This window comes from Saimiri boliviensis, chromosome 8 (assembly GCF_048565385.1).
Source record: "Saimiri boliviensis isolate mSaiBol1 chromosome 8, mSaiBol1.pri, whole genome shotgun sequence".
Lineage (NCBI taxonomy): Eukaryota > Metazoa > Chordata > Mammalia > Primates > Cebidae > Saimiri > Saimiri boliviensis.
Genome location: NC_133456.1, coordinates 42,390,447 through 42,409,600, shown reverse-complemented (window position 1 = coordinate 42,409,600; position 19,154 = coordinate 42,390,447). Strand labels below are relative to the sequence as shown.

Here is a 19,154-nt window from a genome sequence, read left to right as displayed (position 1 = left end):
ACAAATCTAGTCCTGACTGAGATGCTAGAGAAGGTTTAGGCTCCTCCAGTTATTTCTGAGGAGCTCCAAACACCATCAGCAGGTCCTCCTTTGCTGTAGTTTGTCAACCACAATCTGAAATTTTTAAAAGGAAAATTCCAGAAATAAGCAATTTTAGATTGTGTGCCATGCTGAGTAGCGTGATAAAATCGCATGTCATCTGGCTCCATCTTGCCTTGGATGTGAATCCTCCCTTTGTCCAGCATGTCACACTGCGGATGCTACCTGCCTATTAGTCACTTAGCCCTCCAGGGAGTCAGACCTCCTGTCATGAAATAGCAGTGCTTGTGTTGAAGTACCCCTTATTTTACTTGGCCTCAAAGCACAAGAATAATGATGCTGGTGATTCGGATACACCAAAGAGAAGCCGCAAAGTGCCTCCTTTAAGTGAAAGCTCTCAGTGGGGTGGAGGCTTGGGGGAAAGTATATGTCGAGGTTGCTAAGATCTACAGTAAGAACAAATCTTTTATCTATAAAACTGTGAAAATGGAAAGAGAAATTAGTGCATAGTATGCATAGGGTTTGGTTCTAAGGTTTCAGGCATCCACTTGGGGGTCTTGGAATGTATCCCCCATGGATAAGTGGGGACTACTGTGCCTATTATCTCTGTGGTCACCTGTCACCTCTAACTCAAGACCATGGCTTCTGCTCAGCTCCTTTTATCACCTCTGAACTTATCACTGTTCCCTTAGGACCCTGTCTTCTCTAAGCTAGTGGTGGACTGCACTCTTACTTCATCCTCACTGAGGCTAGTTTATGGACATAATTACTCCTTTATAAAAATGTTTTACAGTACAAAGCAATAGAAACTGAAAATCCATAATAGACTTATTGCCTCTCCAGTTTTCAGACTTTTCTCCCAGCTCCCCCAAGCCCCACCAATCTCCAATAATATTATGGTATCTGGAGTTTTTCCACAATAGATACACCGAGACTGGGAGATATTTATGCTCATGACAAACTCTCCTATCCAGTCTGGGCTCTTGGCTTTATCCTAAAGGACCTTTTTATTGTGTAAAATGTCTTCATATGAATTCAGCCTCCTACCTGTAATGCAGAAACAACTCGTTTTAAAAATAGTAAACATACTCCACCCTCACCCACCCATACATTTCTTATTTGGTAATTTTTCTTCCAGTTCACAGACTTTGTTTCTCTGTTTTATTTAGAATCAAGCCAAGAAACCGCTTCCTGTGACAGAAGTTTACAGATTTTGGTGTACTGTCTGATTCTGGCAGTTCCTGTAGCTCTTCTGAGTTTGGCTGCTCTTCGGATTTATCTGGTAAAACGTTGCAGAGGTAATATCTCAGGAAGAATTTGAGCTCTGTCCCAGGTGTTCCACATCACGTGTCCTAAATATAACATGGAAATACATGCCTGAACAGCTACTGGGCATGTAAATTGATCTGAATTTTCTGGAGGATCATTCACAAAAGTCATCCAAAATCTTTTAAAATGCTCCTACATTTCCATCTAACCATTCTACTTCTAGGAATTTATCTTGAGTTACCTGAGCAGAGGTACACCAAACTGTATACAAGCATGCTTATTGCAGCACACTGCCATTGGTTTTAGATTTCCTACTACTGTCAATAAATAATTGGGAAATTAATTAAGTTAACGATCACATGTAATCTTAAAAATTTAATGTAGCATTAAAATGATAACCAGCATGACTTAATCATCCTGCATTGAAAGCTATCTGGAAAGAAAAAAGCCAAAGCTTTAAGCAGCTGCCTTTGGAGTGATAGGACCATGAGTTCTTCCTTACCCTCATACCTCAGAAGGAACCCAGATACCTCCTTAAGTCCCTGGGCTCTGCTTGTTCTCCTTTGCTCTGAGCTTAGTCAAGATTGGTGCTGTAATTGGAAATTGGTTCTTATGGGTCATTTCATTTTAATTGTTGCTCAATTAAATTTATTTTCTAAATTTTATGCAAGAAACCTTACTGTTTATAGTAATTTAAAATATCTTAAGATGCCATGTTCATGTATAGAATGTTTAGGGAGGACTTTCCTAAAGTACTTTGCTTTTACTTATAAAATTTTGAGCTAGAGAGCATCTGGGCAAAACTTAGATCTAGTAGATCTCCACATTTTACAAATCAGGAAACAGGAATCCAGGAAGTTAGCTCATGTGCTAAGGAGGTATGTGAAATAGATTTAGGTGGATTGTCTAAGATCACTGAGCCAGCTAGTAGCAGAGGCAGGTCAAGGCCCCCAGAAGTTTTTCCTTATTCCATTATCCCCCTGAGAAGGCTCTGGGTGTCCTGGGAACTTGAGATAGATCCTATGTCCCTTTTATATGTTCTTCTGGTTGATATTTGCTTATTGCCCCTGCCAAAGTTAGGAAGTTTGGGTTATAGCAGAAAGCATTGTTAAAAATAAAGTTTTATTTATTTAATTTTTTAAAAAATTTATTTAACTTTAGGTGCATACTATATCTGGCATTTCTCCCCATGTTATCCCTCCCCACCTTCCACTCCCTCCCTACCCCCCGCTGTCTCTCCCCTACCCTCTCCAACTGCCTCCAGTGTGTGATGCTCCTCTCCCTGAGGCCACGTGTTCTCATTGTTCAACACCCTCCTATGAGTGAGAACATGCGGTGTTTGGCTTTCTGTTCTTGTGTCAGTTTGCTGAGAATGGTGGTTTACAGATTCATCCAACTCCCTACAAAGGACACGAACTCATCGTTTTTTTATGGCTTCATAGTATTCCATGGTGTATATGTACCACATTTTCCTTGTCCAGTCTATCATTGATGGGCATTTGGGTTGGTTCCAGGTCTTTGCTATTGTACAGAGGGCTGCAGTGAATATATGTGTGCATGTGTCTTTATAGTAGAACGATTTATAGTTCTTTGGGTATATGCCCAGTAATGGGATTGCTGGCTCAAATGGAATTTCCCTTTCTAGATCCTTGAGAAATCACCGCACTGTCTTCCACAATGGTTGAACTAGTTTACACTCCCACCAACTGTGTAAGAGTGTTCCTATTTCTCCGCATCCTCTCCAGCATCTGTTGTCTCCAGATTTTTCAATGATCCCCATTCTAACTGGTGTGAGATGATATCTCAATGTGGTTTTGATTTGCATTTCTCTAATGACCAGTGATGATGAGCATTTTTTCATATGTTTGTTGGCTTGATATATGTTTTCTTTTGAAAAGTATCTGTTCATATCTTTTGCTCACTTTTGAATGGGGTTGTTGTTTCTTGTATATCTGTTTTAGTTCATCGTAGATTCTGGTTATTAGCCTTTGTCAGATGGGTAGATGGCAAAATTTTCTTCCCATTCTGTTGGTTGCTGATTTGCTCTAATGATGGTTTATTTTGCTATATAGAACCTCTGAATTTTAGTTAGAGCCCATTTGTCTATCTTGGCTTTTATTGCCATTGCTTTTGGTATTGTAGTCATGAAGTCCTTGCCTATGCCTGTGTCCTGAATGGTATTGCCTAGGTTTTCTTCTAGGGTTTTTATGGTGTTAGGTTTTATGTTTAAATCTTTAATCCATCTGGAGTTAATTTTAGTATAAGGTGTCAGGAAGGGGTCCAGTTTCTGCTTTCTGCACATTGCTTGCCAGTTTTCCCAACACCATTTATTAAACATGGAGTCCTTTCCCCATTGCTTGCTTTTGCCGGGTTTGTCAAAGATCAGATGGTTGTAGATGTGTGGCGTTTCTTCTGGTGCCTCTGTTCTGTTCCATTGGTCTATGTCTCTGTTTTGGTAGCAGTACCATGCTGTTTTGATTACTGTAGCCTTGTAGTATAGTTTTAAGTCCAGCAGTGTGATGCCTCCTGCTTTGTTCTTTTTGCTTAGAATTGTCTTGGCTATGTGGACTCTCTTGTGATTTCACATGAAGTTTAAAGTGATTTTTTTCCAGTTCTGCAAAGAAGGTCATTGGTAGCTTGATGGGGATAGCATTGAATCTATAGATTACTTTGGGCAGCATGGCCATTATCATGATAATAATTCTTTCTAACCATGAGCCTGGAATGTTATTCCATCTGTTTGTGTCCTCTTATTTCATTGAGCAGTGGTTTGTAGTTCTCCTTGAAGACATCCTTCACATCCTTTGTTAGTTGTATTCCTAGGTATTTTATTCTCTTTGTAGCAATTGTGAATAGTAGTTCACTCTTGATTTGGCTGTTTGGCTGTTATTGGTATATAGGAATGCTTGTGATTTCTGCACATTGATTTTTGTATCCTGAGACTTTGCTGAAGTTGCTTATCAGTTTGAGAAGATTTTGGGCTGAGACGAGGGGTCTTCTAGATATACAATTATGTTATCTGCAAATAGAGACAGTTTGACTTTCTTCTTTCCTAATTGAATACGCTTTATTTCTTTTTCTTGCCTGATTGCTCTGGCTAGACCTTCTAATACTATATTGAATACGAGTGGTGAGAGAGGGCATCCTTGTCTAGTGCCAGATTTCAAAGGGAATGCTTTTAGCTTTTGCCCATTCAGTATGATATTGGCTGTAGATTTGTCATATATAGCTTTTATCATTTTATGATACATTTGGTCAATACCTAGTTTATTGAGAGTTTTTAGCATGAAGTCTGTTGAATTTTATCAAAGGCCTTCTCTGCATCTGTTCAGATAATCGTGGTTTTTGTCTTTGGTTCAGTTTATGTGATGGATTACGTTTATGGATTTGCCTATGTTGTACCAGCCTTGTATCCCCAGGATGAAGCCTACTTGATCGTGATGGGTAAGCTTTTTGATGTGCTGTTGCAATCCGTTTGCCAGTAGTTTACTGAAGATTTTTGCATCAATGTTCATCATGGATATTGGCCTGAAGTTTTTTTTTTTTCAGTTGATTCTCTGCCTGGTTTTGTTATCAGCATGATTTCTGTTCTTTTGTATTTGCTGAGGTGTGATTTGCTTCCAATGATGTGGTCAATTTTAGAGTAAGTGCAATGTGGTGCTGAGAAAAATGTATATTCTGTGGCTTTGGGGTGGAGCGTTCTGTATATGTCTATTAGATCCACTTGGTCCAGGTCTGCATTCAAGTCCTGGATATCCTTGTTAATTTTCTGTCTCATTGATCTAATATTGACAGTGCAGTGTTGAAGTCTCCCACTGTCATTGTGTGGGAGTCTAAATCTCATTTTAGGTCGTTAAGAACTTGCTTTATTTATCTGGGTGCTTCTGTGTTGGGTGCATATGTATTTAGGATAGTTAGCTCTTCTTGTTGGATTGATCCTTTTACCATTATGTAATACCCTTCTTTGTCTCTTTTGATCTTTGAAGTCCATTTTATCAGAGACTAAGATTGCAACCCCTGCTTTTTGTTGTTGTTGTTCTCCATTTGCTTGATAAATCTTCTTCCATCCCTTTATGTTGAGTCTATGTGTTTCTTTGTATGTGAGATGGGTTTCCTGAGTCCAGCACACCAATGGGTTTTGACTTTTTAATCCAGTTTTCCAGTCTGTGTCTTTTGATTGGGGTGTTTAGGCTGTTTACATTAAATATTTCTGTTGTTATTTATGAATTTGATCCTGCCATTTTGTTATGGACTGGTTTTCTTTCCCATTAGTTGACTCATTTTCTTCATTATATTTTTGGTCTTTGCCTACTAGTTTGCTTTTGCAGTGACTGGCAGTTGTTCCTTTCCATGCTTAGTGTGTCTTTTAGGAGCTCTTGTAGGGCAGGTCTGGTGGTGACAAAAATCTCTCAATAATTGCTTGTTCTTGAAGGATTTTATTTCTCTTTCACTTATGAAGCTTAGTTTGTCTGGATATGAGATTTTGGGCTGAAAGTTCTTTTCTTTAAGGATGTTGAATATTGGCCCTCACTCTCTTCTGGCTTGTAGAGTTTCTGCCAAGAGATCTGCTGTGAGTCTGATTGGCCTCCCTCTGTGGGTGACCTGACGTTTCTCTGTGGCTGCCCTTAGCATTTTTTCCTTCATTTCGACCCTGGTGAATCTGACAATTATGTGCCTTAGGGTTGCTCTTCTTGAGGAATATCTTTGTGGAATTCTCTGTATTTCTTGAATTTGAAATTTGGACTGCCTTGCTAGGCTTGGGAAGTTCTCCTGGATAAAATCCTGGAGGGTGTTTTCCAGCTTGGATTCATTCTCCCCATATTCAGGTACACCAGTCAAGCATAGGTTAGGTCTTTCCACATAATCCCATATTTCTTGGGGGCTTTGTTTATTATTTTTCACTCTCTTTTTCTCTTGTCTTGCTTTCTCTTTTTATTTCACTGAGTTGATCTTCAATTTCTGATATCCTTTCTTCTGCTTGATCAATTCAGCTATTAAAACTTGTGTTTGCTTCACGTGGTTCTTTTGCTGTGTTTTTCAACTCCAAGTCATTTATGTTCTTCTCTAAGCTGGTTATTCTAGTTAGCATTTCGTCTAACCTTTTTTCAAGGTTTTTGGTTTCTTTGCATTGAGTTAGAACATGTTCCTTTAGCTCAGAAAAGTTTGTTATTATCCACCTTCTGAAGCCTGTTTCTGTCAATTCGTTGCACACCTTCTCAGTCATGATGTGATCCTGTGTTGTTGAGGAGTTGTGATCCTTTGAAGGAGAAGTGTTCTGGTCTTTGATGGTTTCATCTTTTTTGTGCTGGTTTTTCCCCATCTTTGTGGGTTTACCTGGCTGTGTTGTCAGGGAGCTGCTTGATGAGGTCGCTTGTCTGCCTGTGGAGGCGCTACTGGGTTTCTAGGGACTCCTTCAGGTTACTAGGGAAGCTTCCTGTGTCTTTTTTGTTTATGTTGGGAGATTAGGCCTACCTCTTCTGCTGACTTGTAGGCGCTGAGGGGATGTCAAGAATGCCATCCTGTTGCTATGTAGGTTTCCTGTGTTTTTTGTTAAAACATGTAGCCCAGTCCCACCCCTCTAGTGGTGGGTTGTACCCTTCCTCCACTGGGCTGGATCATTCAGGGTTCAGCTCAGACTGTGGCACTGGCTGCACAACCTGCTAGAGTCAGAGCTTCAGCCCTCTGGGGTTTGTGGGGGAGGGTAGGGACCGGCCCAGCCTCACCCGGCCATCTCCCCCTTTCAGTTTCCTCTCTCTCCAGTCATGGGGTGGGGGCCCACCCAGCTGCTCCCGCTTACAGCTCCCTCTCTCTCTGGGTGGGGCGGAGGGGGCAATAGCTCAGTCTGCAGGTTCTCCGGGCCACCTTTGGGCTTATGCGTCTGTTTAGGTCTGTGTGCCAATCCAGGACACCATCCTGGATTATTCTTCAACTCCTCACCTGTAATTCCCGGTGCTTGACTGGCAAAAATCCCCTGTTCTGTGTATTGCTGAGGCTTTGGGGGAAGCACTGTTATCTGGACCAGAGTGCCAGAGGGGAAGCCTCCAACTCGCAGGTCAGATGCACTTTCTGGGTGAAGTCACACCCCTCCCCACCTGGGTCTGCCCTGAGCGGGCTTTGCTCAACGTTGGACCAGACCTGTTGAAATGCACCTGGTACCTTGGTTGGAGCTAGGAGATCTCTGGATTTCTGTGTCTTTCTCGCTGGGTGTTGTGCGCTGGAGTTGTATCTATTCAGCCATCTTGGATCGCCTCCGAAAATAAAGTTTTAAGGGCAATGGAGAGCAAGCATTTCACCAGTTCTAGCCCTGTGATCATTTGTACTAATAGGCAGGCTAGTTCCTCACCCTTGGCTGGCCAGAAATAGGAAGAGACCACAGGCAGTCTAGCTTGTCCCCCAAGGTTAACCATTGACCTAATATACTGATCCTTGTGATTGGATTAGGTTCAAATTATGGGGGAGGTGGTGCTACATCCTGCCCAAGAATGGTAGTTTAGTTTCTATTGTGGAAGTCTGCCTTAGTCAGTTCTCAACTGAAAACACATGGCACACTCAAAACTGCATTAAAGAAATTAGGAGACAGTGTATTCATGGCTGGGAACATGTGATTCACTAGAAAACTTAAACTTGGAGGGACAAGGACAGAGAGCAGTTTCCAAAACTTGGAAGGAGAGTCGCATAAAATTAGTTGCCCTGTAAGGAGAATGACTTGCTTTTTTTTTTTAAATTTTAAGTTCTGGGATACATGTACTGAATGTGCAGCTTTGTTTCACAGGTATACATGTGCGCTGGTGGTTTACTGCACCTATCAACCTGTCATCTGTGTTTTAAACCCACATGCATTAGGTATTTGTCCTAATGCTCTCCCTCCTCTTTACCCTTACCCCCTGAAAGTCCCCAGTATATGATATTCCCCTCCCTGTGCCCATGTGTTCTCATTGTTCAACTCCCACTTATGAGTGAGAACATGCAGTGTTTGGTTTTCTGTTCCTGTGTTAGTTTGCTGAGAATTATGATTTCCAGCTTCATCCATGTCTCCATGTCCCTCATCCATGTCTCCATGTCCCTGCAAAGGACATGAACTCAGTCTTTTTTATGGCTACATAGTATTCCATGGTGTATATATTTCTTTATCCAGTCTATCATTGAGTATTTGGGTTGGTTCCAAGTATTTGCTATTGTGAATACTGCTGCAATAAATGTGCATGTGTCTTTATAGTAGAATGATTCATAATCCTTTGGGCATATACCCAGTAATGGCATTGCTGGGTCTAATGGTATTTCTGGTTCTAGATCCTTGAGGAATCACCACACTGTCTTCCACAATGGTTTGAACTAATTTACATTCCCACCAACAGTGTAAATGCATTCCTAGTTCTCCACAGCCTCACCAATATCTATTGTTTCTTGACTTTTTAATGATTGCCATTCTAACTGGCGGGAGATGGTGTCTCACTATGGTTTTGATTTGTATTTCTCTAATGACCGGTGATAATGAGCCTCTTTTCATATGTTTGTGGGCACATAAATGTCTTCTTTTGACAAGTGTCTGTTCATATCCTTCACCCACTTTTTGATGGTTTTTTTCTTGTAAATTATTTAAAGTTCGTTGTAAATTCTGGATATTATACCTTTGTCAGATGGATAGATTGCAAAAATTTTCTCCCATTCTGTAGGTTGCCTGTTCACTCTGATGATAGTTTCTTTTGCTGAGCAGAAGCTCTTTAGTTTAATTAGATCCCATTTGTTAATTTTTTGTTTGTTTGTTTCAATTGCTTTTGGTGTTTTAGTCCTGAAGTTTTTGCCCATGCCTATATCCTGAAATGCTATTTCCTAGGTTTTCTTCTAGGGTTTTTATGGTTTTAGGTTTAAGTCTTTAATTTGAGTTAATTTTTGTATAAGGTGTAAGGATGGGCTCTACTTTCTGTTTTCTGCATATGGCTAGCCAGTTTTCTCAGCATAATTTAGTAAACAGTGAATCCTTTCCCCATTGCTTGTTTTTGTCACATTTGTTGAAGATCAGATGGTTGTAGATGTGTGCTATTTCTGAACTCTCTGTTCTATTCCATTGACCTATATGTCTGCTTTGGTTATTTTAACATTGTAGTATAGTCTTAGGCAGCATGATACCTCCAGCTTTGTTCCTTTTGCTTAGGATTGTCTTGGCTATATGGGCTCTTTTTTGGTTCCATGTGAAATTTTAAGTAGTTTGTTCTAATTCTGTGAAAAAAAAGTTAATGGTAGCTTGATGGGAATAGCATTGAATCTATAAATTACTTTGGGCAATATGGCATTTTCATGATATTGATTCTTCCTATCCATAAGTATGAAATGTTTTCATGTTTGGTTGTGTCCTCATTTCCTTGAAAGCAGTTTGTAGTTCTACTTGAAGATATCCTTCATGTCCCTTGTAAGTTGCATTCCTAGGTATTTTATTTTCTTTGTAGCAATTGTGAATGGGAGTTCACTCATGATTTGGCTCTCTGCTTGTTGGTTACTGGTGTATAAGAATGCTTGTGATTTTTGCACATTGATTTTGTATCCTGAGACTTTGCTGACGTTTCTTATCAGCTTAAGGAGATTTTAGGCTAAGACGATGAAGTTTTCTAAATATACAATCATGTCATCTTCAGAGACAATTTGGCTTCCTCTGTTCTTATTTGAATATTCTTTCTTTTTCTTGCCTAATTGCCCTGGCCAGAACTTCCAATACTATGTTTAACTATGATGAGAGAGGCTATCCTTGTCTTGTGCTGGTTTTCAAAGGGAATGCTTCCCAGCTTTTGTCTATTCAATATGATATTGGCTATGGGTTTGTCATAAATTGCTCTTATTATTTTGAGACATATTCCATCAATACCTAGTTTATTTTTTTATTGCATTTTAGGTTTTGGGGTACATGTGATGAACATGCAAGGTTGTTGCATAGGTACACACATGGCAGTGTGCTTTGCTGCCTTCCTTCCCCTCACCTGTATGTGTCATTTCTCCCCATGCTATCTCTTCCCACCTCCCCACCCCCCCGCCCCTCCCCCATTTCCCCCTAACGGACCCCAGTGTGTAGTGCTCCCCTCTCTGTGTCCATGTCTTCTCATTGTTCAACACCCGCCTACGAGTGAGAACATGTGGTGTTTGATTTTCTGCTCTTGTGTCAGTTTGCTGAGAATGATAGTTTCCAGGTTCATCCATGTCCCTACAAAGGACACGAACTCATCGTTTTTGATGGCTGCGTAATATTCCATGGTGTATATGTACCACATTTTCCCTATCCAGTCTATCATTGATGGGCATTTGGGCTGGTTCCAGGTATTAATACCTAGTTTATTGAGAGTTTTTAGCATGAAGTGGTATTGAATTTTATTAAAGGTCTTTTCTGTATCTGTTGAGATAATCAAGTGTTTTTTTGTCATTGATTCTGTTTATGTGATGGGTTACATTTATTGGTTAGTGTATGTTGAACCAGCCTCACATCCCAGGGATGAAGTCGACTTGATCATGGTGGATAAGCTTTTCGATGTGCTGCTGGATTCAGTTTGCTAGTATTTTATTGAGGATTTTCACATCGATGTTCATCAGTGATATTGATGTGCTGCTGGATTCGGTTTGCTAGTATTTTATTGAGGATTTTCACACCGATGTTCATCATCATTTTGTATATTGTGTCTCTGCCAGGTTTTGGAATCAGCATGATGCTGGCTTCATAAAATGAGTTAGGGAGGAGTCCCTCTTTTTTTATTGTTTGGAATAGTTTCAGAAGGAATGATGCCAGCTCCTCTTTGTACCTCTGGTAGAATTCAGCTGTGAATCTGTTTGGTTCTGGGCTTTTATTGGTTGTTAGGCCATTAATTATTGCCTCAATTTCAGAACTTGTTATTGGTCTATTCAGGGATTTGACTTCTCCCTGGTTTAGTCTTGGGAGGGTGTCCAGGAATTTATCCACTTTTTTCTAGATTTTCTAGTTTATTTGCATAGAGATATTTATAGTATTCCCTGATGGTGCTTGTATTTCTGTGAAATCAGTGGTGGTATCCCCTTTATCATTTTTTATTTTGTCGATTTGATCCTACTCTCTTTTATTCTTTATTAGTGTGGATAGCACTCTATCTATTTTGTTAATCTTTTAAAAAAAAAAAAAAAACCCAGCTCCTGGGTTGACAGACATCTCATATATGAGATCTCCAATTGGCATCAGACTGGTGCCCCTCTGGGATGAAGCTTCCAGAGGAAGGAGAAGGCATCAATCTTTGCTGTTCTCCAGCCTCCACCAGTGATAACCCTGCAAATAGGGTTGGAGTGGACCTCCAGCAAACTGCAGGAGACCTGCAGAAGAGGGGCCTAACTGTTAGAAGAAGAACTAACAAAAAGCAATAATATCAACATCAATACAAAAGACCCTCACACAAAACCCCATCCAAAGGTAATCAGCCTCAAGGATCAAAGGTAGATAAATACATGAAGATGAGGAAAAACAAGCACAAAAGTGCTAAAAATTCCAAAAACCAGAATGGACAGAGAATGAGTTTGATGAATTAACAGAAGTAGGCTTCAGAAGGTGGGTAATAATGGACTCCCCTGAGCTAAAGAAGCATGTTCTAACTCAATGCAAGGAAGCTAAGAACCTTGACAAAAGGTTACAGGAACTGCTAACTAAAATAACCAGTTTAGAGAGTCACTAAACTCTGACCTGATGAAACTGAAAAACATCACATGAGAACTTCGTGAAGCTTGCATAAATATCAATAGCCAAATTGATCAAACGGAAGAAAGGATATCAGAGATTGAAAATCAACTTACTGCAATAAGGCGTGAAGAAAAGATTAGAGAAAAAAGAGTGAAAAGGAAAGAACAAACCCTCCAAGAAATATGACACTCTGTGAAAAGACCACACCTACGATTGATTGGCATCCCTGAAAGTGATGGGGAGAATGGAAGCAAGTTGGAAAACACACTTCAGGATGTTATTCTGGAGAACTTCCCCAACCTAGCAAGACAAGCCAACATTCAAATTCAGGACATATAGAGAACACCACTAAGATATTCCTTGAGAAGGGCAACCTCAAGACACATAATCATTAGATTCTCCAAGGTTGAAATGAAGGAAAAAATGTTAAGGGCAGTAAGAAAGAAAGGGAGGGTCACAAAGAGAAGCCCATCAGACTAACAGCAGATCTCTCTGCAGAAACCCTAGAAGTCAGAAGACAGAGTGAGGGCCAATATTCAACATTCTTAAAGAAGTTTCAACCTAGGATTTCATATCCAGTCAAACTAAGCTTTGTAAGTGAAGGAGAAATAAAATCCTTTACAGACAAGCAAATGCTGAGGGATTCTGTCATCACCAGGCCTGCCTTGCAAGAGCTCCTGAAGGAAGCACTGAAAGGAAAAACCGGTACCAGCCACTGGAAAAACATACCACAATATAAAGACCAAGGACACTATGAGGAAACTGCATCAACTAATATGCAAAATAACCAGCTAGCAGCATGATGACAGAATCAGATTCACATATAACAATATAAACCTTAAATGTAAATGAGCTAAATGTCCCAATGGAAAGACACATACTGGCAAACTGGATAAAGAGTCAAGACCTATCAGTGTGCTGTATTCAGGAGACCCATCTCACATGCAAAGACCCACATAGGCTCAAAATAAAGGGATGGAGGAATATTTGCCAAGCAAACGGAAAGCCAAAAAAAGCAGAGGTTGCAAACCTGGTCTCTGATAAAACAGCCTTTAAACCAACAAAGATCAACAAAGACAGAGAAGGGCATTATATAATGGTAAAGGGATCAATGCAACAAGAGCTAACTATCCTAAATATACATGCACCCACTACAGGAGAATCCAGATTCATAAAGCAAGTTCTTAGAGATCTACAAAGAGACTTAGACTCCCACACTGCAAAGAGACTTAGACTCCCACTCAATAATAGTAGGAGACTTTAATACCACATTGTCAATATTAGGTCAATGAGACAGAAAATTAATAGGATGTCCAGGACTTGAACTCAGATCTGGACCAAGCAGACCTAACAGACATCTACAGAACTCTCCACCCCAAATCCACAAAATATACATCCATCTTAGCACCACATAGCACTTATTCTAAAATTGACCACATAATTGGAAGTAAAACGCTCCTCAGAAAATGCAAAAGTATAGAAATCATAACAAACTGTCTCTCAGACCACAGTGAAATCAGATTAGAACTCAGGATTAAGAAACTCACTCAAAACCATAAAACTACAAGGAAACTGAACAACCTGCTCCTGAGTGACTACTCAGAAAATAATGAAATCAAGGCAGACATAAATAAGTTCCTTGAAACCAATGAGAACAAAGACACAATGTACCAGAATCTCCGGGACAGAGTTAAAGCAGTGTTATGGGGAAAATTTATAGCACTAAATCCCCACATGAGAAAGCAGGAAAGATCTAAAATCTACACTCTAACATCACAATTAGAACTAGAGAAGCAAGAGCAAACAAATTCAAAAGTAGCAGAAGACAAAAAATAAGATCAGAGCAGAACTGAAGTCTCAGATAGAGGCATGAAAAACCTTTCAAAAAAATCAGAGTGACTTTCAACTGTGGGACACAGCCAGATCAAGGTGAACTTACATGGGAAAAAGCTTGGAGAGTGAATGCTTAATTTCACTCTTCCCTGTCTCTGATCTCCAGCCCAACTAGAAGCCAGGAAGAGCAGACACCTTGCTGATGGAGCTCAATGAGGTCAGCCTCCATGGCTGAGCGAAGAATTCTGGTTCTGAGGAGCAGTGAAAAGATATGGGTAAAAACTCTGTCACAGTATTGGCCACTTTAAAAAATAGATAGATTCCATACTTCTGCAGTGAGATGGCCTGAAAATATATTTGAAGCAGTTACATGAAAAGCCACAAAACCTTTCCTAGCTCCAGCTCCCTGGTTCTCGTTTCATGACTGTGGTTTACGTTTTATTTTTAAATTCCCTTTTCTATTACTGTTTTAAAATACACTTTGTCTAGGATATGTATTAAAGGGCCATATTTTAGGAAAGTCCAAAAGGAGGCCTTCTTTGAGAAATGACATATCCCTTTTCCCGTAACCACCACTCTCCTCCCGTCTTTGGCTATACATTTCCATTGTTAGCAGTTGGTAGGAACCAGGCCAAGGATCACAAGGAGCCAGGAACTGCGGGGCTGACTGAACTGCCTTTATTCCCCTGCTTTGGAGCACTTGGATCAACCATACACATTTGCTGCTGCTTCTAAAGATGTGTTTTTACACTGAATGCATTTTTCATGTTGCTTGTTAAAGACATGAAGGTAGAGTAACTAAGATGATTCTAATAACATAAGTATATTGAGATAAGACTAAGGGATAATTTTGGAGCTTGCAAAGAAATTATTTTAAGTTATTTTAATTTTTTCCTGTAGAAAGAGATCCTGTCTGTGCTGATGGGAGAGCTACCAATGCATCTGGTAATGAAAATGAAAGCATGGTAAGGCATTATTTCCTTTATCAAACCATTTATAGTATGAAAATGCTTCTTTAAAAGGGTAAAGTTCTGACTGATTCACATATTATCATGCAAGACTTTTATACAGAAAAAACAACAGGAGGGGTTGCAGGATAATATAGCAGAAAAATATAATTAGACTTTTCCCAATGTCTGTAATTAAATAGGCTCCACTTGCTTAAATACATGGTTGTTCTTCTTGTCTCCTATTGTTATTTGTAGAGATCTCCAATGGCATTTTGCACATGAGGGTGAGCCAATGTACTTATTCTTCTGATAGAGGCACGAAACATGGTATTGTTTACAAGTGAAAAGAAACACAACTATAATTCACTTGTGAATTATAGTTTGATTGTATACTTCCTTTTTACTGCATTCCTTTTATTTTTTCTGTGTTTCATTAATCGGAATATAAAGGAGGGCCAGGAGTATGGTAAACTTGTTTTTCCCACTGTTAAAAACCCTGAAACAGATAGTAAGGAGATTAAAATTAACTGTTAAGACTCAGATTTATTTTATAATGGTCTCATGGATTTTTAATTACAGATGCAAGCAATAGCCTAAAGCTTCTTATCTCCCACCCCAAAACACTACTATTGTTAACTATTTAAGATATAAATGGATATTCTGACTTGAGCAACGATACTTAGAGTCTATTTTTCTTGGTTCTAGCCTCTTTCAGGATATCCAGCCAGTACAGGAAATGAGACAGGACAAGACCGTGACAACTCATGACAAGCATCCTCAATCTCCAGTGACTTTGTCTACCCTTTCTTCACTGCAATTCCAAGCAATGGCCTGTCAGACTGGAGAATTCTACCACTGCAAAGACTTGTAACCATTTTCTAGTATGAGATTTACTTTTCAAGACGTAAGGATCATTCACTGACCCACTACCTGCATTGAGTATAAATGCCTGGATATTAAGGATTCCAATTTAACTTCGAAAAGAGCTGTCTTACTCGTTTACATTCCCATTGCAGTCAGCCCAGGAGGTTACAGTGAGCTCTCCACTAAGAATCTGGAAGAAATGCATCACTAGGCTGATTCCCAATCTGATCAGCTCATAATGGGTGAGAGAGCAGGTAAGAACAGAAGTCACCTTAGTGGAAAGGTTAAAAAGTTTTCTAGAGGCTGGAAACCAAGATGACTGATTTGATAAGGTATTTTAGTCTAGTTTTATATGAATGGTTACATTCATATAAAGGGTAACCAATTAGATTTAGGATGAGTCTTAGGGACACCAAAGAGTAAAACTGTCTGTATCTTTAAGATTGCTAGGGAAAAGGGCCCTATACAAGAATTGACATCTCTGAAGTTGGTCACACCTGACCATACCAGGATTGTATAGTTGAGTAACTAGCTACGAAGATAATGTGAACTCTTCTAGCTCAACTGGCATCTTGCTAACCAACCTTCTAATAAATTTAGATTTTCATATACATTTTTAAGCAAGAGGAGAAGGGAAAGCTCAGCTAACTTGATCTGTTTCCCTTAATTTTAGTCATCAATTTACATAAAAGAAACAGTCTAATGTTGATGCTTGTGAACTTGTCACTATAACCAGGCTTTTGTATGACTTCATTGATCAAGGTTTTGACTCCATAAGAGAAAGCAAATTCTGAATTGTGATGTAACTGTCACCTGGTCCTGGTCCAATTTTCTTTATCATCTGATCTCTGTTTCACAATCCTATGCCTTGTACGTAGTTAACTCTGTTTTTGCTACAGTGTTGTGATGGGTTACCACAAATAGCAAAGTATTAAGAATTCCAGTCAGAATGATGATTATTAAAAAGTCAAAAAACAATAGCTGTTGGCAAGGCTGTGAAGAACTAGAATACTTTTACACTGTTGGTGGGAGTGTAAATTAGTTCAACCATTGTGGAAGACAGTGTGGCGATTCCTCAAGGATCTAGAACCAGAAATACCATTTGACCCAGCAATGCCATTACTGGGTATATACCCAAAGGATTATAAATCATTCTACTATGAAGATATATGCACATGTATGTTTACTGCAGCACTACTTACAATAGTGAAGACTCGGAACCAACCCAAATGCCTATCAATGACAGACTGGATAAAACAAATGTGGTACATATATACCATGGAATACAATACAGCCATAAAAAGAAATGAGATCATGTCCTTGCAGCAGGGACATGGATGAAGCTGAAAGACATCATTCTCAGCAAACTAACACGGAACAGAAAACTAAACCACATGTTCTCACTTATTAGTGGGAGCTGAACAATGAGGATACACTGACAAAGCAAGGAGAACATCACAGGTCGGGGCCTGTTGGGGGTGGGGGAACAAGGGGAGAGAACCCAGAGGATGGATCAAAAGGTGCGGCAAACCACCACGGCACATGTATACCTATGTAACAAACCTGCATGTTCTGCACATGTATCCCAGAACTTAAAGTAAAAAAAAAAAATTTTTTTAAAGTTAGATATGGTAAAAACAAAAAATTCTATTGTGAAGAAAAACTCCAATGAAATAATATTTAAGTGTCTACCATCTCTGCTTCCCCTTAACCTTGGTTCCTTTTTAAAAATTGTGTCCGAGTGAGAGACTATGATACTTAAGAATAAAACGGGATGCATCCCCAGTGTGAAGTTTGACTTTATTGAGTATGTGCCTGGGGTGTGGAGAAACAATAGCATCCTGACTTCAGGATTGGTAATATGACAATGGCAACTTTCTAAGAAAAGGTTTGGGATATAGAGATGTTTCCTGAATATAAGTATTGGCTTATTAAAGGGTAATTCCAAACTTATATTTTACCGAAGTTTTTAAAAATTACTATTCCAGGGGGGGAAAAAAACCTAGTAAAGTTCCATGTTTGTTAGACATTTTGTGTTTTCTCATCAGGTTGAGACTGATGGTAAGAGGAGCAACTGCTTTGGATACAGCCTGACACACATCCCTGCTAGTTTTCACTCTGTGGCTATGCATCCCTCTCCATCAACTGCAAAACTCAAATTTGGTTCACCCTGCTCTAAATGGTACCCTGATTTTTCAAGAGGATCCACTTTGATCTGTCTGAGCCAACCCTGGCAATTGCAGTCCTCTTGCCACTAGACTGGTTCAGCATAAGCAGGTAAAGAAATCTTCAGTAGGACATGAGGAAAAGTATTCCAGAGGTCTGCTTCTGAGAATGTGTTTCTCCATTTTAAGAAAAGACAGGATATTGTATAAGGAGAAAATGCTCAGAACTGCTGAAGTCTTCTTACAGCAACAAGAGATTCAGAAAAGAATGAACCTGGATCCTCTGATTCCACTCAGTCCCTGAATTAATCTTCAAGCTACCCATAGGAGTCAGGTTTGGATCAGGGAGGCAGAACCAGAGAATGACAGAATAAAGATTTATTATAGAGCTTCAACCTTACACAATTGTAGCTGCTGGTGGAGAAGTCCATGCCAAGCTGTTCACTCTGCATCTGGTTGGGGCCTGAAGTCACTGCTGGTCGGCTGTGCAAGCAGCAAGGATGAAGGGAAATCCATAGAACAAACAGGACCCATGACTGTGTCTTGGCCTCCACTGCAGTGCCGTGGGTGATTGCAGGAAAAGCTGCTGCTGGTTGCCATGGAGCTGCACACACACACCTGGCGAGGACTCTGCAAAGCTGAAGGAGGAGGCTGGCAGGAGTTAGAAGAGCTCTGGGTTCAGGGAGCTGTCTCTGGTCTCTGGTAGCTCCCCTTTTTGGCCTGGAGCCATATTTTCAAGCTGTCACAATGCTTTGGTCTGTACACTGACCTTATGGGCATAAAATAGATGCTGATTTTGCCTGTCAAATCAGTGCAAATTTCTTTATGACCCATGCCAATCCAGAACCATGAGAGGAATTCCGGGACATGTTCTTCCAACTTAGCTAAATTGGCACTGCACAAATCCAGCATATTACCTGTCACTGAATGTCTTGTGTGAGGTTATCTCCATGTTTAAAGTGTGTACCAGCGTAGTGCCTACATGTGTGTTGATTAGGAGAATTTTGCCTACATGTTCAAATTGACTAACCATGGTTATATGTATATCACAATGCTGAGAAGATGTTATGACTTCTGTTTCACCACTGCCGGCTCACAATAGATATACATAGATTTAGGGGTGAATGAAGCCAAAGTTGCCTAACTTCAGTAAAATCCACTCACCAACATACCCTAGTCCCCATGGAACGTGATTGGTCTAAGGATATCTTCTATGAGTCCTACCCAGTAAGTAGAAATATGGACAAAGGATCAAGTATTAATTCATTTCTTTAAACATCAGAAGTGAAAATGTTCTTTCATTTATTTAAGCTGTCATGTGAAACATTAGAAGGTAGTTTACTTGCATTTGAGGAT

General features: G+C 39.8%; 1 protein-coding gene across 2 annotated transcripts in view; it reads left to right on the top strand.

Moving 5' to 3' along the window:
* Window positions 1–18,169, top strand: part of HHLA2 (HHLA2 member of B7 family) — an 82,300-nt gene extending 64,131 nt beyond the window's left edge. For both annotated transcript variants that reach the window (XM_074404413.1, XM_074404411.1), the window contains exons 6-8: window positions 1,209–1,337; window positions 14,720–14,784; window positions 15,475–18,169. In XM_074404413.1, coding sequence (XP_074260514.1) covers window positions 1,209–1,337; window positions 14,720–14,784; window positions 15,475–15,537 — 257 coding nt within the window. In that variant the 3' untranslated portion in view covers window positions 15,538–18,169. The remainder of the gene's footprint in view (window positions 1–1,208; window positions 1,338–14,719; window positions 14,785–15,474) is intronic.
* The last annotated feature ends 985 nt before the right edge of the window (window positions 18,170–19,154 follow it).